This window comes from Solea solea, chromosome 6 (genome assembly GCF_958295425.1).
Source record: "Solea solea chromosome 6, fSolSol10.1, whole genome shotgun sequence".
Taxonomy (NCBI): Eukaryota; Metazoa; Chordata; class Actinopteri; order Pleuronectiformes; family Soleidae; genus Solea; species Solea solea.
In genome coordinates, this window is record NC_081139.1 from 13,016,250 (window position 1) to 13,038,631 (window position 22,382).

Genomic DNA, 22,382 nt, shown 5'->3' on the forward strand with positions numbered 1-22,382 from the left:
CCCAGCTTTGAGTAATCTACCTCAGGCTATTTTTTAATTGCATAACTGGCACTGAAGACACTGTGGTGTCATTTTCAGTGATCTCTCTTAATTGCTTCTTGTCTGTGTGAAGCTTATTCCTGCTAATGCCTGACAACTCTGCTAGATTGAAACTTTTCTTTATTAAAAACAAAAACAATATCCTTTGCATATCGACACAGTAGGAGGTGTGGAGCGAGGCAAAGAAGAGAGAAGAAAGGGAACAAGAAAAAGAAGATGCCAACTGCTGTAAAACACCCAAGAAGAAGATGAATACTGGCAGATAGTACAGCTCTTTTCCCTGACTTTGACATTTACTTTGATCCACAAATAAGAAAATGTGCTCTTGATGTTTTTTTTATAGTTTAGAGTTTAATATTTTGTCAATCTCCCCCAAAAAAAGCATATGCCTGAACTAACTGTTGAGTGTAGTAGAGCAGCCGTAACATATAATGTTTGAAAATGGGTCAGTACTACTGAAGACTTTAATCTCGACAGCAAAGCAAAACAGTTTTCCCAACTTTATTCTGCATTAGGCTGCACTAAAGAGTAAATTAAATCATGTTTCAACTTAATCTGCTGAGTCATACTTCATTATCCAACTACACTCAGTCTTGTACCTGATAACAGCAGTGTAATGGAGGGTGTTAGCAGTACTTTGGACCAATATCACCACAACCCAGTCTTGTGCCAGTGGAGTCCAGCAGAGGGCAGCAGAGGCCTGACAGGCTCTGTGCTTATCGACTGTATGAGGCTGACCAGACTGCCACCCGAAAATCGTGTTGACAAAAATTACAGGCGGGTCAACCTGTTTTTACCAGTTAAAAAAAGAATGATTTAGATTATTAATCATGATAAAGGGTTAGCTAAGACAAGCTAGAAATTAATACTTAATACTTTGTTTTCTTTGTTAAAGTTTGTCATGTCTGTAGTGCTCGTAGTGCTTGTATACGATCAGATCATATGAACAGAACTTTATTGATCACCCGTAAAATAGAGAACTTTTGGACTTACCCTTGTCATTATGATGTTAAAACTGACTACATCTTCTATCTTTCTTTCAGTCGCCACAGCGGATCATCTTGCCTTATCCCGTGTCCTCCTCTTTCACAACAACTGTCCTCATGTCGTGTCGTCATCCATGAACCCTCTCTGTGTGGCCTCTTTTCCTACCTGCCCAGCTGCTCCATCTTCAACATCCTCTCTCCAATACCATCACCATCCCTCCTCTGCCAAACCATCTTAACCTTGACTCTCTTACTATAATTCCAAAGTGTTCAACCCGAACTGTTCCTCGAATATGCTCATTTCTGAAGAAAAAAAATGGTCTCCTATAAATCTTGCTGTCACTATTCTATTGGCCACCAGGGTGGGATTTTAGGGGGCAATGACTCAGTGAACACATTATTTTTCATGTCATGACAAAAAGTCCCTGTGTCCTTAAAGGCATCTTTCTACTGCTGGATATAGCAAACAATAAAACACACAGAACCACTAAGGACAAAGCAATATTATTTGTATGTTGCGTCCGTCTGAAAATGGGCTCTGTCAAGCAATACTATCAGACCTGACTGAGTGCTTTAGTCTCTGAGTCAAACGAGGCAATAAAAGTCACTTTAATATGCACCTAAAAACTTCAGCTGACCTAATTAATAACTTGACTCAGATAAGACAAGCTGCTACAGTCTCACCTCATTGGTCTCTGGGTCCAACACAAGAATCAAACCGAACAATCAGTTAAAAAGACTTAAAAATCATGAAAACATGTGTTAATATCTAACATTTAGCAAGGAGAGTTCTAGAATCTCAATATTTAGGAGGAGTCTGGTGTACAGTGACAGCAAGGTTGAAAACCGGTGATCGTGAGATGATTCTGTGTGTTTGTGGGACATTGAGGGTGCGATATCCAATAATACATTTTTACCAATATTGTGCCAGTAATATCACATATCCCGAATGATAATAAAAGCAATACATATCAAATAGTACGTAGTGTAATCCAGCATCAGTCACACGATGGGGAAATGTATGTATGAGTGAATTCAGTAAATATTAAACATGCACTATAAATACAAGGAAATCAAATAAATATAGAAAAACATTCAAAATAAATTGATTGTATTTGATGTGATGTGAGGACAAATATTGGTTTGCAACAATTGTGAGGACATGTTGACGCTGTGAGGACATTTGATGCAGGTTCTACAAATAGCTTTTAGAAGGTTTTCGGTTTTAGGATTAGATTAGGGCTGCGGTTGGGGTTTTGGCATTCAATTAAGGTGGATGAGTTGGTAAGAGCAAGTGAAGGGGCTGGGTAATACACAATATGTCTCTGATGAGTGTCCTCACAGCCAGAGACAAGTATGAGTGTGGCTGCAGAGGACCCGTGTCTCTGTGCCACAGAGACAAGTGGAAATTGGAAATGAGACACAGAAATTGTCTCAGAGAGAGAGAGAGAGAGAGCGAGAGAAAGAGAGAGAGAGTTGAAAATCCATGGAGACTGAGGTCTGGAATAGAGAGAAAGAGAAAGGGGGAGAGGGGAGGAGAGAGGGGAGAGGGGGAGGGAGAAACAGTAGCAGCAGCAAGAGCAGACAGACGTCCAGTTTAGTCGCCGGTCAGTCGGCGGAAAGACACGAAGGCCGATCTGTAACGAACGGAACCGAACATTTTAACTGAAAGTGGCCGAACTGCGTTTTTTTTTAGAAAACAGTTTTTGAACGGCTGCACATATGTAGATAGATAGATATATAGATATATAGATAGACAGAGGGATAGATAGATAGAAAAAGAAGAAGAAGAAGAAGAAGAGAAGAGAAGAGAAGAGAAGAGAAGAGAAGGACAAACCGGAGAGAGAAGGAGGTGGAGAGAACCGAGACAGGAGGAGGACGGAGCAGAGGAAAGAGGAGGCTGGAGAGGGAGAGAGGAAGAGAAAAGGGAGGATTTTTTGGCTGAAGTTTGGTTCCCCTCTTTCTCCGCTCGCCCTGTCTGCCTCCTCTGGAGTACACGGTGTTTCATGTCTGCTCCTCGGACTCTTTAAATGTTGAACTTGATGGGTGTTTTAAACACCACCGCTGCCAATGTCTCCTGTACATGTAACTGCAAACGCTACACCTCCCTCCAGAGCATGGAAATCAGTGAGTAAACTTCCATTTCACCACTTTTGTCTGTTTCGACTTAATTACCTTTTCATAGTCTGTGAGCGTATATCGCAGCAGTGGCACACTTGGATTTATGTTTAGTTTCAGATTGTTGTGTTTCATAGTGTATGTTATTGGTGGCGTGTGTGTTCCTCTACGACTGGTTTAATGTTCGTTTGAAGAAACTGGAAGTTGTGGTTTTTAGACATTAGAGCCGTTGGTTTCAACAACACTGCTGTCTGACGTCCAGCCTGCTGCTAGCATAAAGACGTTAAAATACGTAAAGTTTCCTCCTCCGTTTGAGTTTGAACTTGACCCAAAAACCCGTTCCAGTTTCCATAAGCAGTGCCGAACTGAATAAACCCTCGTGTTGTTTCGTCCGTGTGATTTATAGCCTGTTTTCAGCTGCCTGTTTCACTGTGTCTGGTCATTTTGACAAATACGGTGGTTGTCTCGGCCGGTTTCCAGGGCCGTTTGCCTTTTGATCGTAACTTACTTAATTTTTAAGAAGACAACCCACACTTTGCTGGATTTTAGCGGCATAAATGAGGCTTCGAGTGTGTGGAAACTGTCGGGGAGTTGCCACAGAGGAGTGTGGACACAGAGTATCAGGGGAAAGGTGGCGTTTGATGGTAGGAAAGGGGGGAGAGCTGGAAGTTTTGTCGCCGCTTCGTCATGTCGAGCAAAGCCAGACGTCTGTCTAGCCGTCTGCCTGCCTGTGTGCGCGCGTGCACGTGCGCGCGTGCTCGTACCCCAGTGTATGTGTGTCGTATTCTGGAAATCCCTGTTCCCTGTGAATGTTTGTACAGTGTATTAGTCTATTGTAATGTCTGTGTGTTTTTGAATAAAAGACCCAGTTACAATAGAAGTCACCTTAGTATGAGGGATACAGTCAGTCCATCTGTCAGTTATTTTCCTGGTTGAATACACTGATCAAAGAACAAATTAAATCTTAGACGTACATTATTTTGTCAGAGCAATTGCACCTACAATGAATTACATACTGCTTGCAGTCATGTTTTGATCAAACATGGAAACTGTAATTATTATAAATTATTTCCTGTGGCACAAAAACAATTTGACAACTGTCATTATGATATCAAGCTAAACTGTAAATTGACACGTTCTCATCTCAGTTATCTTAAGATTGCTGAATTCAAATACTTATACTAATACCTTTTTCTGTCTGGTCACTAGTTGCCAACCTTAATAATATTCAAATGCAGGAAAAAGGAAAAAAAGACTAGGTAAAGCAATTAAACTTGTAGAATAATTCAAGTCCTCATATTAATATAAATACACGTGTTGTGCTATTTAAAATACTTGGACAGTATGAATGCATGGTGAGATACGTATTAAATATTCACACAATTTAACAAAGCATTCAGACGATGTTGGGACCTGTTTGTGTCCTGAAAAACAACGGAATCATGTGAAAAGCAATTTGCCACCGACATTTAGAAAATGGTTCAATGACGACATATTTCTTTTTTTTCTCTTAATCTTGGGTTTATGTAGAAGACCAGGTTAAATATATGCAGGACCACCCTCGTTTAGTGTTGCAGTACATGGTCAAAAATACTTGCACACATGAGGACCTATTCTATATAGCCATGGTTCTCAAACTGTGGTACGTGTACCACCAGTGGTACGCAGGCTTCCTCTGGTGGTACTTGGAGGAAAATCCGAAACACTGTTGTACTGTACATACCAGGGTATGTGGAAGTTAAACAAATAGCAATAATAATTTCACCATACCAGTGTGTGTGTGAAGTATATGTGAGGAAGATTATTCACACCACTGTATTTTAACGTCAGCTCAATATTTTCTCAGGTGGTACTTGGTATGAAAAGTTTGAGAGCCACTGCTATACAGCATGCAATGTCTGAAATCGTTGGTGTTAATCTGCTTCAGAAGCACATGTGTTAACCTTTTTGGCTGCTTTAAAAAGAAAAGTCTTTGAGCTGTCTTCTGTACTTTTGTAATGTTGAAGAAGGAGGGATTTTTTTATTTCTAGAATTCCAGTTCAACCCACAGTTCCACATCATCATCATCATCATCATCATCATTCCACACTGACTGTAACGTGAAGGCCTTGTCATATTAAAACAGGACTGGGGCTTTTATATATCATTGCATAGCATTTAGATCTCCATGAACTGGATTTAAGGGACCATGAAAGATAGCTGCAGAGCACAAGCCCAAGCATGTCAACATAAATCTCAACAAAGGTGATGCAGCAGTAGCAATAACTATCAGTCAGTGTAATACAAATTGTCTGGACCTGTAACAGAAGGACATGATAAGAATGCAGGCACACACACACACACACACACACACACACACACACACACATAATTCCTCTGTCTGAGAACAGACGTGATGTTTAGTCTGGACAGCAGATGGAGGGAAACCGATAAACCAAAGCAGGCGAGAGAGGAGACTGCAGTGATGGCAAGAAAAGAAGAGGGATGTTGAAATGATGCAAAATAGGAACAAGGTGTGTGGAGCAGGAAGAAAAGCAGTGAAACCGAGCAAACAGTGAGAGAAATGCTGCAGCAAGGCAAAATCATCGTTGACTAGATGTTGACGGGAAATTTGAAATGTGTTTTGCCTGCAAATAAAAGCAAAAACAAGGTAACATTGACGATGTTTCAGCTGTGCCAGACAGTGTGCACTAGAGAGTGACGGGAAAGATGAAAGAGTCAACGTAAAAAAAAAGTTCAACACAGGCATGAAGTGATCAAAGAATGGGTTCCCTAGATTTTTACTTCAAAAGACTTGTCTGGGAAATGATTTTTTTTTACTGTCGTCACATAAGCTAAAGCTGCCTGTAGGAGTGAGTTCACCTCAGCTAAAAAAAAAACCCATTAATTTCCTCTGATAGAGATTTACTTGTCTGCCTCGGAGATCTACAGAGATGTACAATTCAACACCAGTGTTGCATGTAAAGAAACAATGTTCCTGTTAGTCAAACGTTTCACAGATCAAATTAGCCACATGATGATGTCTTCTGTGGGCAGGAAATGTTGCCGTTGTATTAATGTAGTGGCGAGTGTGAAAGTAAAATTTTGGCATGATGAGACTATATGCAAAGTCAATGCTAAGACATAATAATAATAATAAATAATGTATGTTTCCGTAAGAATAAGTCAAGTTTCAGCTAATCTGACTCATGTTAAACCCAATCGTCTATGTCATTTTTCTCCTGCACATCCTCTCTCTTCTGGATCTGTGACACTGTAAATGTAGGGTTACATATACCTGCTACGCCCACTGACACACACACACACACACACACACACACTGGTTTCCATAACAGGACATTGCATTGACTTACATTCATTTCCTGTAGACTCACTTTAACCTTAACCATAATTACTAGTGCCTTAACCCTAACCTCAGCCTAACTTAAAAGAATGTGTTAACCTTAAAAGGTAGTACTTTACATTATGGGGACTTGATTTCTGTCCTAATAAAGAATAACATAAGGAAGGCCAGGTACACACACACACACACACACGCACACACACACACACACCCCCACACCCACACCCACACACCTGTTCTGAGCGTCAGACATCACTTAACACATGACATCAGCATTACTCATAGGCTAGCCGTGTGTGTGTGTGTGTGTGAGTAAGTGTATGGCTCATATTAACGATGTCCTACGTGCCGCCTGGTTTTCCTGTACATTTGTTACTAAGTGTCTGGTCGTTTAACGTCAACACCTCCGTAGTATGATTCTATTGCCAGCATAAATGTTATATAGTGCGTCTCTTTGTGTGTATGTGAGTTCAGCTGGAGGGTAGCAGCATTTATTGAATTTGAGGAAACGAGTCAGACATGGCAGAACATGGAGAGTTGCTCCCCTGAAGGCACCACTAAGCCTGAAGGCAGATGTCTGGTCTCATTTTGAAAGAAGAAGTCGGTGAGAATGGCTTTTATAGCAAAGCAAAATTTGAATTGTCACGGAAGTGTGCCTGATTGAATACACATGGGATTGATTAAAGATCAAGATGGGGACAGTTGGGGACACATTTTTTCGGCTTCCATTGAAAAGAAAACTTCACTTTCGAAACCCCATGAAACCACAAGGGATTTGGTCATAATGGACTTTTGTTAATGATGAAATACCAGCGATACTGTTGCATCTGTCCTCTTTAGTCACTTAAACCGTATTAGAGGTGCATGAGATCATTCAGTGATCATATCAAAAATGTTAAGAAGTCATCTCCATTAAATTCTGTCTTCCGAATTGCGGCATCACTTCTGGTTTGTACAGTATTAAATACTTGTAATCAAGCACCAGCAGCTTGATAGAGGAGTCACTCTTGCATTGGAAATTGCTTGTCATGTGTCATTGTAAACGAGAGAATGTTTATGAATCCGTGTGAAAAGCAATTCCATTTATGACAACATGTTTGTGACATATCCTGATGCAACCTACAGTTTGTGTGTCTTTGCTTTAATAAACTAAAGTATTTGTACCTGAAGTACGTTTACACCATTTAACCGAAGTGACTGTCAAAGATTTACTGTCATCAGTTCAGGCTCAGTTTGTCCACACTGTTCTTTTATTAATAATTCCTACACGGATGTCACGCAACAGGCTTTTGACCTCATTCTGTTATTCAGATCAGGATTTTTACACGAGTTTCTTAGAGAATATTCCGTTCTGTAAAATATCACTGAGCATAGTCTGGTGATTTGATTATGACTCATGTCTACAAAGTCCACTGCTGCGTAAACTCCAAATTGGATGTTATAATTGGATAAAGGCGGGTTCCACACTGGATGTGTGTGCACAGTGTGTGACAGCAGCGTTGCATCTCGTGTCTGTTATTTTCACAATTTTGATTTTAATTCCATGCTCTAATGTCTTCAACGCGTCTTAATGTGATTATTGGTTCTATTATGACCGTATTCAGATTCAGACAACTTTGTTGATCCCCCTAGAAGGGCACTCTTTAGGTTAGATTATTTATGAAATGATCATAGAAAATATGATTTATGAGTTTTAAATCTTCTAACATGCCCAAAACTTAAGTCAGTGTGTCATTGTCACTGTTGTCACAGTTTCTCATTGATGCCTTGTCATTTTTTTTCTCAGAGAATCATGGAAATTAAGTGATTTTGGCTGAAGTTGTGCGTTTGTCAAAGCTTTTGTGGTTTTTCTTTTATTTTTATTTTATTTTTTCCCCGCTGTGATTGACACACTTTTTTTAATTCTCATGTAAGATAAACAGACTGTAATTTGTCTCGAAAGAAAGAAAAGTCATCTGCTCACCACATGACACTTTCAGTTATTCAGTGGTGCAGTTGTGGGTAAAGAACTCTGCTCTAGGGTTCTTTACCCACAGATTTGTTTTGATGATTACTCCGTCCTTGTTTCCTATAGCCTTCTTCTTTCCAGCTTCCATTTCTGCTTTGCCTTCCTCTGTCCTCTCTTTCATTAATAGGGATTTGAAGTGGAGAGACCTATTTCAAGCAGTTCCAGAAATAAAAGTCCCATTCATTTTCCCCATAGATGATGTTACTCAGCTCACAGTTGGAGCACTTAGCTCTGGGTTTGGATGGACATGCATTTTCCCTGGTTAAATCATTAGCACAAGGGCGTAAGGATTTGGGGAACATATCTGACATAATCTAGCAATAGCATTGACAACATATATATCTGACTTTTTGACAGATATTGTGATTTGATTTGGCCTATAATTGTTCTTTTTTAAATCAAGCTGAAGTACAATATTGCTGTTTAATAGATTTAATACATGACAGAACACTATGAGATGAGATACCATCAAAATATTATTCTTTTTTATTTCAAGATATTAATTTTTTTACTGTCGTAGAACATAGATCAAACAGTATTACTTTGAAACTACAGCTTTTATAATTGGCTGATTGTGATTTTAACACATTTACTCAGCCAGCACCACACATTAAATTAAACTGAAAGACACAATCATATAAAAGGGCTAAATGAACAGTTTAATCCTGTTTAAGTATAAAGAAAAAAACACCAAATGATTTGTTGGATTTAGATAATCAAACACATTAATGACCATGAACACAGCACATGTTTAATTTCAACATTGTGTGTCAACATCAGTAGAGTTTTGGGATCGGGATAAAGATGTGTTGAATGATCAGTTTTATGAAATCCTTTTATTTATCATGAAACAATGGTACTCATACAAATATAACACCGTATTATATGGAACACTTAAATAAGATAGACATTTCATTTATTTGGCTGATTAAAAACAATGTTTTTTTAATTTATTTATTAGATTTTTATTTGTATCTGCCTTTCTTGATGAGTCAGAAAGTTAATGGGAGTTAGCTCTCCGCTGTTCATTAATGCATGGTTCAGACACCAATAACACTGAACACACACACACACTCATGAGAGAGAAAACAAGACATCAGCATGGTTTCATCATGCATATGTAGATGTATGCAGAAGAAGTGTCTGGGGGTCAAGGTCAAGGTCACTGTTACTTTGGGGATTGTTTGTGTGTGTGTGTGTGTGTGTGTATGTGTGTGTGTGTGTGTGCCCTCTCTGCATATGATCTGCATATAACACAGTGTTCAACTGAGGCCCTTGTAGTCTGATGGACCTATATTGTCCCATTAATTAGTCTGAAGTCGGCGACGGCCCTATGTGCCTGTCTCGCAGTGTGAATAAATCCATACAGAGACTGTCTGAGGACCAAGAGGCTGTGCTATAAATAAAGACTATGACTGTCTGCTAGCTTTATGCACATACAGTGTGAAAGAGATTGTCTCTTGTTTTTCATTAATTAGTCTGAGGCAGGGAAGAAACCCCTTTATGGCTTCCCGGTCTAAATGCATTTATTGTTGTCTGTTTATGCAGTTTAAAAACAGTGGTTAGGGTTTTGTGAAGTGTTTTGTTGCATTGTATATTGCGATCCAGCATCACTATAGTCTCGTAGTGAGTCTCCATTAATTAGTCAGAGCCAGTTTTAACTGCTCTTTGCGTTCGAAAACATCAGATGGTGACAGGAGTCTGGTAGTTAGTTAGAAAACTGTTAAGTTGACTTCCACAAAATATTGTGGAGAGGTGGGACATGGGGCTACGTTGCAACTCATTTAATTTTGGTGAAAATCCAGAATTGCGTCTTTTTATAGTTTGATTCGTATATTAAAACAAACACAATGCAGATTCAGATCTGTCAAAAGAGTGGACTGTTGGTCTTGGCATACTGCTGAGTGCCATTCTAGTTTGTATGGCTGTTTAGTCTTCTAAACTGTAACATCCTTTAACTATTCTGAGTCACAGGACTCAGTGTTTGTTATCTGTTCTTTCTAAAAGTGTGTCTTTAGTCTGTCATGAATTAGTCTGGCTGTGCTCCTGTAATTTTGTGGTCTGAAATATTGTAGAGACATGGAACTTGGGCTGCAACACCAACTGCAATAACTAAATTAGTTAATTTTTTTTTTTTGATATTTAAAAAATAAATAAAGATGATGCTGTGATTTCAGCTTCTTAAGAATAAAGTATGTGTTCTAGTCGTAGTTTGAACCAAAATGAAAATTAGTACTGCCAATGCCAATGTACCGCTTCACCTCTGAACAGATGACTGGTCATAGGGTGAGGTTTCCACAAACACATAGCAGATGATTGCTATTAAACATTAACATATTCATGTATGTATGTAAATGCTTGGTGTGTGTTTGCATATGAAACTGAGTTTGCTCTGCATCTGCAGAAAGGAGCGGGTGAAGCCAGGCAGTCTTGGTCTCTGGGAGGGCAGAGGTTAGGGGTCAGGTCAGGAGAAGGCAGGGAGGAGGAGGGATGTAACGTTCATTGACACAAGAAAAGAGTCTGGTTTTTATGAGAGTGGGAGAGTGTGAACGTGTGTTTGTTTGTATTCAGTCATAGTCGTCATTGTTTTCAATATCCCTTATTTCCTTTAGTTATGCTTTGGTGATTTTTACATTGTTTGTATGAACAGCACATTTTCTCATGTTATCACAAAGTGACTCAGTGCATTGAAACGTGGTGCCCTCAGAATTTATTGATGCATTGATTAATTCCATCTCCATCCATCTTTGTTTGGGTGCCAGTATATTTAGAGCTATGTATGAGGCATTAGTGTTGCTAAGTGATTTGCCCCTTCAAAGTAATTTAAGCACTGGCTGCTCACTTCGATAAAGGTACATATGAATAATATAGATAATATAGTAAGTGACTGATAGCCAGTGTCTGTCCTGACATCAATAGTCTGAGATCAGGCTTGGAGCAATTTATCATCAACAACAACAACAAAAACAACAACCCCCCCTGTGTATGCCCACCAGTGGAATGAATGACAAGGTGTAATGATATATATCCATAAGATAAGTGATAATTATTGATTTTGAGTTAGTAAACACTTCAAATTGTTGTTTTCTGCCAAAATGTTCCGTGATGCTGCTTAAATATTAATGCTGGGCTCACACAAAATTATGTTTGTTTTTCCCACTGAATGTGCGGTCAAGAGAGTGATGCTGACATGTTCTGGACACAGTGATGTACATATGTGGTTGTGCTGCACTATGCTGTGTGTCACACATGCAATGCCAGTGAGACCGAGACTTTACTCAGTATGCCTGGTCATGACTGCGAGGCTGAGTCTAGACAAGGAGACGTTTTAGTCTGCAAACACATGCACACACACACAATCAACCCCCCACACATGACATACACGTCCATGACCGTGGGCTTGACACACACACACAGACTTGTAGAGAGGAGGACTGTGTCTGCCTCCTCCATTGCCCTCTGGCCTATAGTAAACAGCTGTGACCACATCATTTGCATAGTAAAACACACGGTCAGACAACACTGCAATTTCATCTCTTTGTTTATATTACTAATAATCATCATTATAAATTCACGCAACAACTGCTTGTGCCTTATGCCTGTGTGCATAATGCACAAGCAGTTGTTGTTGTTCTGAAGACCCAGCAGGTTGCAAGTAAAGCCCCACCTCAATGACAACAAGCCACTCCCACACAAAAAACACACCCACAATAGACTCACTTGTGTCTAAACTATATAAGTGCAGACTAAAAAACATATGCACACATGCTGTAGTCAACTTTACATTCACGTTAAAGATGTGCTGCAGTTGTCTCAGGCCATCGGAGTGTTGATTCTTCAGGTCTTTCTAAAAGATAAACTATAGCAAAACAGGTCTACTTTTGCATTTTTTTTTATCTAACCCTAACCCAATGGATGAACAACCTTTGAGGTGTATTACTTTAAAGCAGGGGTGTCAAACTCAAATACAGAGTGGGCCAAAACTTAAAACTGAACAAAGCCGCGGGCCAAGGTTGAACAAATTAACCTTTTAATCCCAAACAAGTTTTGCATTGAATATTGAACAAGCAAGGCTTATATAACTTGCGACATGCAAAATTGTGTTTCAAATAATAATAATAATTAAAAAATATCAATGGCATATCAAATAAAATTTAAATAAAAATTGAATGCACCCTGAATACAGGATAAGCGGTAGATAATGGATGGATAAAAATTGAATGCCTCTTTTCTATTTGCAGCCTTCTGAGGTAAATATCAACATTAACTTTTTCCACATGCTAATAAATTAGAAAATAAAATAACAATGAATAAATCAACCATTCAGGCCTTTTTACTGCTCAGTTTGCAGTTGGCGGTGCCGCTGTATAATACCGGTGGGCCAGCTCTAATGTTAATTTGATATTGCCTCAAGGGCCAAATGAAATTACATGGCGGGCCAAATTTGGCCTGCGGGCCAGAGTTTGACACCCATGCTTTAAAGTCTCATTTGTGTCAATATGTGTTTAAAAATTCTGTTACATTTTCTGCTGTGAGACGCTGGGGGTGTGTCCACTGAAGGAGCCGAACACACAGTTACACACAAATACTGGTCTACTCACTTAAATGAGGACAAACATCCGTGAGCGTCACTGTCTGTTTTGTAAAGAAGCAACACTTCAGTTCCTCATGGAGCCATATTTTAGACACTTTTTTGTATCATAAATAATGTGTGAAGAGGATAATCTCTGTATGCACTTTACAGGGACTTTATGTTAGAAGCTAAAACAGAATTAAAAGTTAAGCAATGGGAATTATAACAGAGAAAGCATTTAAATGACAGGCAAACACAACACAGCAAGAATGCTTTGTGGTAAATAGACAACTGTTTGCTCAAATAAGTCCCCCAACCTAAACAAACATTGTTAACTTGCATTTACTCTCTGATGCAAACCCAATGGTGTGTTTCCATTGAGTGGAACAGTTTGTTACAGTATGGTATGTATGTTTTTGTGTTTCTATTAGGAATAGTGCCAAAATAAACAGCCCCAACCGTTCCATTTTTCGTCACCCTTCCCTTGGGTTACCAGAGTAATGGCATGATATGAGTGGAGCTAGACCCACGACAGTCAGCTGATTGGGCAACAGAGTAGCGTCACTCCATTGCGATCGGTGTTTCTCCAACGCCGTCAATCTATTCTCATACAAAGCTTAACCACAAACCAAAAAAAGAGCTGCTGGATGTCCTCCATTGTTGTCCATTGCGTTGTGTCACATTTGATGTTGTTGTTTGTTGGCGCACTGGTACAATGTCGCGACTACGTATATCTTACTGATGCGGCCATCGAGATATCTGAGATACTATAAGTAAATTCTGACTTTTTAATCACATCACACTGGAATTCTTCTTCCAAATGTTGCCTTAGGCACATTCTTTTTGTTCAGTTTCTTAAATACTTGCTGTCTGCTCTTTGGAAGAGGACAGCGTGGAGAGAATCCTGCTGCAAGAAGTAAGATCCTGAAAATAAAGACCCCCATCGTACCTTAGTTGACAGATTCTTGGCAACATCTGAAACGCGATTGTGTCCAACAACCTCCCACACCCCGTTCACTGGAGAGCCCCATGCCAGCTGGCACACACACACACACATACGTATATATGAAGCCAATATTGTTGTGCATTTTATTAGGCACCAAGCCAGTTTCCCCGGCTTGTTTGCCATCCACCCATCCATCATGAAGCATTCATGACTGAGCTACAGATCCGCTCCTGGTTAACATTTCTGACACTTGCTGCATAGTTGACAATTTGGTTCACAGGCAGCTGTAAAATGTAGTGCATAGAAAATTGACTTTGATCCCTCACACACACATGCCGAGTAAAAAACGACATATTTTGGGTCGTTGCCATGCGTCATATGAAAACAATCAACTTGAGAATTTCAGACATTTTTGTCTCTTGACAAATAGGCCAGTGAAAATCAACCTCCAAATCCACCAGACATTTAAGTATTTTCATTTTTTAAACTCTGCTTTAGTAGACCATCAGTCTTTCAGTTTTTTGCTGTAACTTTACTTCCTATGCTTTATTTGAATGGCTTTGTTACTATGATCTTGTTTGGGTTTCCATGGAGGTTTGTTTTGTCTAAAGTAGTGGTTATCTCTCTCCCTCACACACACAATGTGAAGACACAAAAGTAAAGGCAAGCCGTTTCATGCAAAGGATAAAGTGAGGATCTGGGCTAATTTGTGCCACGTCTTTGTGGAAGAAAGGATTTTGCCAAAACAGGTGTTTCCCACTGTTATACACTGAGCTGTTCCGGCATGTGAGGCATGTGAGGTTGGTCAAGTGAATGCAGTGTAGGTCTATGTAGAAATAAAAATGTATCCATTTTAAAAAGTCAAAAAGATAAAAAAAAAAAACATGTATCAAATGCTACATTTTTATAGTAATAGGACAATACAAAACTTTTGAAGAAGAAACATGAAAAAAACACAGGAAGAGCAATGGAGGGATAGGATGAACAGAATCAAAGTAAATTTCAAATATTGATTGTCAGGATGACACTACCATCCATCCATCCATCCAGGGTTCCTGCTGTCATATAAGAGGCAGGGTACACCTGGATAGGTCACCAGCCAATCAAAGTGCCACCATACCGAGACACACAACCACACTCACTCACATACACACCTGCAGTTAGTGTAGAGTCTTTACTTAACCTGAACCCAGTCGGAATGTTTTTAGACCGTGGGAGGAAGCTGGAAGAATATGACGCATGTAGATTATGAAAATCCCGGGGTCGAACCATTATAGACTAGTGTTTCTAAAATAGTGGGTTGACTCACTAAATTCAGGGGGTCATGGGACTGTACAGTTTTTACCAGTAGGTGTTGCATTCAAAGGGTCCTCTCTTGTCTGCATGCTTCAGGTCGAGAGCATACCCAACCCAACCCAAGCCTTAGGTTCAGACAAAAATCCAGAAATGATTGAGTCAGGCGCAGTCACGTCAATTGACATGTTAATTTCAAGTTCTTTCAGTGAAACATAGAGTAAATTGAAATCATGTTTTTTTTATTGCTTTATTGAAAATGTGTTAAGATTTAATAAATAGACTTACAATGAGTAAATATAAGTGATAGTTAGTAGAAGTGATTGACCTAGTGTCCCTGTTTATGCTCTGACACCTGACCTTTCCGTGTGGAATGCCCATGTTTTCCACTATATGTGCTTGAGTGTTTTCTGGTAACTTCCTCCCACAGTCCACAAACATGCATTGACTAGGTCTTAGCTTTACTTGCTATAGAGATTTTAATTTCTCACTGGGACGTCAAGTAAAAAATAAAGATTGAATGAAAAGATCAAAGTTCCTCTTTTAATCTCAGCAGCGACAGGACACATTTAAATCCCAGCTGGAAAGATGCACCACAGCGTAGCCCCAGCGTGTCACCACCTCTACGTGTCATTTTATAAATTGTTATTGCATAAAGCTCATGGATAGTGGCCTGTTGAATCACCTGGATGTCTCTTTTTCCACACATTCACATCATAGTGCAGTCACAGCTGGATGTGCTTTAAATGTATTATTACCATTGTTAATGTGAGGGTTATGGCATACACACTCACACACACGCACACACACAGGGTCAGACAAACACACACAGGGTCAGACAGACATTCAGAGTGTTCAGACATTGTTGTGTCTAGCCAGGTGTGTGTGCGTGTGCGCGTGTGTGTGTGTGTTTAAGGACCGGCTGAGCTGGTTTAGGTTTGGCAGCAACACTGTTTGGACAGGGACAACATGTCTGGCTCTCCCTCTCTTTGATCTTGTGCTTTGTGCCTCTTACTTCACCTCATCTGAAGCCTCTGGCTCACTGTAAAAAAAAAAAAAATGCACTGAACATCTGGCTTTTGTTTTCAGTATGAAAGGAAATGATCAGCATTTATTCCTGGGTCAAGTGACTCACCAGTAGTCATATCAGGCTATTTACTGGCTCCACGTCTGGGTGGACACATCAGTTTTTGTCCCTGTTCTGGTGTAATTCATTTCTGCAACTCTTTGCCATTTAAACAAAAGGCTTCATAGTGACAGCTCACAAAAAACAAATGAGTGACATCACTTGCAATTAACAAAAAACAGCCCAAAATCTAGTCCTTCTTATCAAATAAAGAATCAATGGGGAACTTTCATAACACATCATTGAAAAAACAAATAGATGCTTCTGAATTGATTATAAGACTAAATAAAACATCTGATGACATAACAGCTTTCCATTAATCATAATTGACAAGTCTTTAACTTGTTTTGAAACAATCAGCAGATTTATCCATAATGAAAATAATTCTTTGTTGGAGCCCTAAAATAATTTCAATATGCATTTGTCGCTCAGTTATCAGGATAAATATAATACTCCTTTTGATTGATATATGGTGATTTTTATGATCTAGGTCTATAAGCTGTTGTACATGAATGATTTTTTTAATTTTCAATACACTGAGTTGTGCCTTGTTTGACTATGTTTAACCTGCTGCACCGTGCATGTGTGCAAGTGTTGGAAAAACAGCCAGTAAAGCCTGTTAATGATTACTGTTATGTCTAGTATAACACTGGATCAGAGCCATTTGAGACGCGCGTGCACACACACACATACACACACACACAGTGCAAATGACTAACCCTGTGCGACTCTGAACTGACTGTGCTCTCTTTCCTTTCCCTTTTACATTTAAATGAACATTGTGTGTTTTTGTGTACTTAGGACTGTGCGTGTGTGTGTGCGCGCGAATGCATGCGGGGGTGTGAGACGACTCCTTCTGGCTAGAATTATAATGAGACACACACACACACATACACACACACACACACTGGGCCAGACAAGCAGCTGATAATGAGGTTTGATTTTCATATGTTTCAGACAGAATGCTCTGCAGGTCAGCTACTACACTGTGTGTGTGTGTGTGTGCGTGACAGACAGAGTTAGAGAGAGCGAGCGTCTGAGTAATGTTTGCAGGACTTCACACAATCACTTTTTTTCAATTGTTGACATTAAAGCCTGTGTGGATGTGTGTGTGTGTGTACAGCCACTAGGTGTGTTGTTTGCATTCATCTGTGTTTTGTCTGTTTTTTTTTTAATGATGTTTGTGATGTCATTACATCCAGACGTCTGTGTAGCCGTAACAAAAATGAATGTTTCTGTTTATGTAAAAACATTACTGATTACATCATGGAATGCTTTGCATTTTGGTACAGTTTACAGTTTCATTTTTGCAGGATATTTCTTACTCTAAGCAAAAATATAAGATTAGATTATACTGGTTGTATGCACACACCCACTGTTTTGTTGCACTTTTCAAAAAAATAAGAAATGGCACACAAATATCCAGACAGGTGCCAGATTAATATGTGAGTACAAAGTCCACTTACTGATGAAGCACATACCTGCTGAGTCCATGGTAGAACAACTCCATTTGATTTTTTTCCCCATGTTTTTTTTTTTTTAAAGGATTTTTACTAAACAGCAACTAAGAATCTTGTATACACAACTTCTTTGGAATAATATAGTGAAGGTAGAGAATGTTTGTTTGTTGTTTACAGTTGATTTATTGAATTAGCTAAGAGAGAGTTCAGGTTTTCTTTCTAATGAATGTTGATAATTACAGGCAAACACATCTACAAGTAAGAAAATCCCAACATCACTGAAAACTCTCCAATACAATATATCCACAGTGTAAAATCGCATGGATTTGACTTTTCCACCTTATTGATGTCTGCAAGTGCTCCGTAAGCAGTACAAATGTATTATTCAACTAAACACCGTGATGCCTTCAGTGACTCTAATAAGCTGTTCTTCTGTTAGCCTGAAGTGTTGCTCATGAAAACAATGACTCCCACAAGTGTGATATTAGGCAGAGTGACAACATCAACACTGTGACCCTGAAAGAGACTGGATGATCAATTTATTTCTCAGCTGGAAGATTAAACCACTCGTAAGAAGTCATTTGAAGTCAAACCATACAACCAAACCACACTGCCACCGTATGATTTCTGGCGACAGTGACAGTTATACGTCGCCCCCTTCTGCTTCTGGGTCAAAGACCAGAAAAAATGCCAAGTCCGACTCCAGTCTGACTAAGCGTATACATGCAGGAGTAATCAGACTATGGAACAAAACAATATATTGGTCTTCATATTTAGCTTCTATCTACTTGAGAAGATAACTTTTAATCCGCACAGCAACTATGACTAACTTTATTTTATTCACTGAAAAGAAATCAAAGGTACACCTAAATCATGGCATCAAACAACCATTTAGTTCCAGAGAGTGCCCTGAATCAGAGGCCGGCACCCTAATAGTGTTGTTGAGAGCTGGTACAAGTCTCTATGTCCTTCATGGATAAAACATATTTTGTCGATTCATAGTGTGACCCTCTCACTGCGAGCGTTAGCATAGCTAGCGTTCCAGATGGGACTCACACTTAAATAACGGAGTTCCCTGGATTAGCACACTAAATTTAGCCTAACACTCCACTCCACTCTCCTTCCCCTCTTTATTCTACCCTCTTCTTCTCCAATGCAGTATATATACTCATCTACTGTTTCCTGCATTATCTATAGCACATACTGTTCACAATAGTTTAGCTTTCTTTTACTCTTCCTGTCTGTACTCCTCTTGTAGGTCTACATATACATTAATGTATGTCAGGAATAAACTGCTTTGGAATAATGAAACACAAGGTTTGTGAAGATACTAACCTCATTTTTGAATTTGCCCAAACAAACATCAAATAATGTTTGTTTGTCTTGCAGTCTAGTTTGGAACCGGGGCAGATTACTGACTCTACCATCACAAATCTACTGTTCGAAAGCTGGACATGATAAAAATTTTTTTTATGATTTTGAATGTTCTTGTGAACATGACCTCCGGTTTTCACCTGTTGGTTGATTGGTTAGTTGGTCAGTTTATCTGTTAGCAAGATTAAACATGTACAGTGTTCACACCCCTACTTATTGTACAGTGCAAGTGAAACATGATAGTGTGTTTGATAATGATATGTGAATCAGAGGAGACGGATGCTGTACATCCATTCTACAATGTTTTCATGGCATTTTTCAATCTTCATCCAGCAAAGCGGTTGGGCTTTTCCATTTCTGGGGCTTGAAGATACCTGGATAGTGTGGACGGCGGCTGTATCTTGAGCAGAGTTCATATGTTGTTAAACCAAAGTAGAGGAATGTGGATGTAGCCTGATAGAACGATAAGGAAGTGTTAAGGACACCCTCAACCACCATGCACATTCACCCACATAAACACACCTCCTCTCTCCATTTTCCCACTGTTGAATCCAGCAATGGGAGTTTTGTTGACCAAAGTTCCCACACTTGTTGGCTGCGCCATGAACATGGCATCCAAAGTCAACTGAGACTCTTTGTGTGTGTGTGTTTGTTACCCCAGAGTCTTTCTCATGGAAATTGGCAAGCAAATTATGTGCACCTATGACCTATAACTTTCTCTCTCTCTCTTTCACTCTCTCTCCCTCCCTCCCTTACTCCCTCTCCCTCTCTCTCTCTCTCTCTCTCTCTCTCTCTCTCTCTCTCTCACACACACACACACACACACACACACACACACACACACACACACACACACACACACACACACACACACAGCTGTCTGTGCTATTTCTGACTACCCAGACTGTCGAGTCATCCACAGACGGAGGAGAAAGGAGGGGGGAGGGAGAAAATTAGTAAGCTTCTCTCCCTTCCTGCCCTTTGTCCTTCCCTTTCTCCCTCTCTTCTTTTTTCAACATAGATTTTTTAAGTCTTTGTCTCCTTCCCTGTCTCTCTCTTTCCTCCTCTCCTTCTCTTCAGCACTTTCTTTTTCGTCCATGACCATTTTCATCTTTCTTTTCTTGATCCTTCTCTCCCTTTCTTTGCTCCTTCCCCTGCTGCGCATTTTGTCCTTCCTCTAGTTCCCATTCACTTTTCTCTCCTTTACCCTCTTCCTCCAAACTATATTTTACTCTCTGTATTTCATTCTCTCTTCTATCCTCATATCATACTTTCCTCCACCACCCTGCCCCTATGCTCTCCTGACCACCCTCGCCCCCCCCCCCCTCCTCACTGTCTGCCTGCTCTCTCTGAGCCATCTGACTCAACAGTGACCGGCTGTGACCTTTAGCCAAATGCAGCGGGAGGAGGAAAGGGAGGCAGATAGACAGGAGAGTAGGCAGCGGATGACAAATGAGCTAATTGCTTTAGATTAACCATGGAGTGTCTGCCTGCCAGGCCTGCAGCCTCCTGTCTAGACAACAGCACAGAGGGAGGGAAGGGCTCAGCTCTCTCTCACTAATTTTTTTGGTTTTTCTTCTGCCCCATTCGATCTGTCTAAGAGATTGAACCTATCTATCCTGGATGCATCGCCATGTAACTGGATCCAGCATCACCCACGCTATATTTGCATGGACACTGATGTCATGTCTGTTTGTGAGGGGTAACTGTAACTGTACAGATGTGTCCGTTTATCACTTATATTTGGTATGGTATAGTTATGTCACTGAAACAAATGTGATGTGACACACTATCAAAGATTAAAAGTGACAGTCCTAGTTTTGATTTATTGTCCTGGGCCAATGATGATTAGGATTTTCTCATGACTGTCATGACTGAATAGACCAAATCAAGATGTGGGTGACTGCGTCATTGTGTCCAAAAGTGTCAAGTCTCCAGACTAAAATGTAGCCTCGGAGTTTTCGAATTGAAAGTGGGCCAGTGACAAAGCAGAAGAGTGTAACTCGCTCTCTGTGGACGTACAGTGCACGTGATGACCAGAGAGGAGAGGATACTCTCTGAGCACACACACAGATGTCAGTGCTGAGTTTTCATCAGCGACTTCCTAACAGTGGACAAACTGACAGCAGGATCTAATGTGAGGAAATGCAGAGCATCCAGTGTCAGTCAGTTAAAGGACAACAGTAAGGAATTCACGCGTGACTGTACTCACCAGAGTGAAAAAAAAGGTTGTGTTCTTGTGGAGATTCAAAACATTGCATCACAAGATAGTTAAGGGCAGCCATCCAAAGCAGCTGAAGACTGTAATGACTGTACCGCGGAGGACAGATGTCGTCAGCATAAGTCAATCAACAGGAGAAATAAACAGGCTTTTTTTTTTGATAATGAATTCAATTCTTCGACTGTCTTTCAAATATAGCAATTCAACTTGAATTAAAACTTGAACTAAAATGAACTGTAACTTTTTGTTGTTGTTTGGTTGTACATGTTGTTTAAACAACATGTATAATTTTAGTACTTTACACTAAACTTTGAATATTTGCACCTGGATCAACACATAATGCCATTACTATATACCCACCTAAACATGGTCATTTTAGGGGATAAGTTGCACTTTAACCCTTAAAAATGTAAAATTGCTTCAGTAAATGAATCAAGAAAGTTGTATACAGGTTAGTTATAGCCCTATACTCGCTGGATGGATAGGTGGATGGATAGGTCACTGTAGGTCCTTCTATACACACTTGAAAAGGGGGGGTATTCAGCCGGTTGCAATCGGATGCATCACCACTAGAAGTCAGTGGTTATTACATACTGGTTCTAAAAGGACTGTATAGTTAATAATCACTTATGTTGGCTTATGGATACATTCTAGTGTGTCATAAGCCATTTATTAAATGTGTATATACTGCTAAGTTTTGTAGGGAAAGGAAAGGAGAGAAGGAAATAACAGTTGTGGGAGTGATTCGGCAGAAAGATGCAGTCCAGCACTAGCTGAGCAAGCAGAGAAACAGACAAGCTGTCAGCAGCCTGCACACACACACACACACACAGGATCTCGCAAACATGTCTCTTTAATCATGTCCCTTCACTGACCCCCCCCACTTCCTTCTCTC

At 39.9% G+C, this 22,382-nt stretch overlaps 1 protein-coding gene across 1 annotated transcript in view; it reads left to right on the plus strand.

Moving 5' to 3' along the window:
* The first annotated feature begins 2,642 nt into the window (after positions 1 to 2,642).
* pmepa1 (prostate transmembrane protein, androgen induced 1) overlaps positions 2,643 to 22,382 on the plus strand; it is a 32,687-nt gene continuing 12,947 nt past the window's right edge. The window contains exon 1 of the mRNA XM_058632258.1: positions 2,643 to 3,152. Within this exon, the coding sequence (XP_058488241.1) occupies positions 3,056 to 3,152 (97 nt within the window). The 5' untranslated portion in view covers positions 2,643 to 3,055. The remainder of the gene's footprint in view (positions 3,153 to 22,382) is intronic.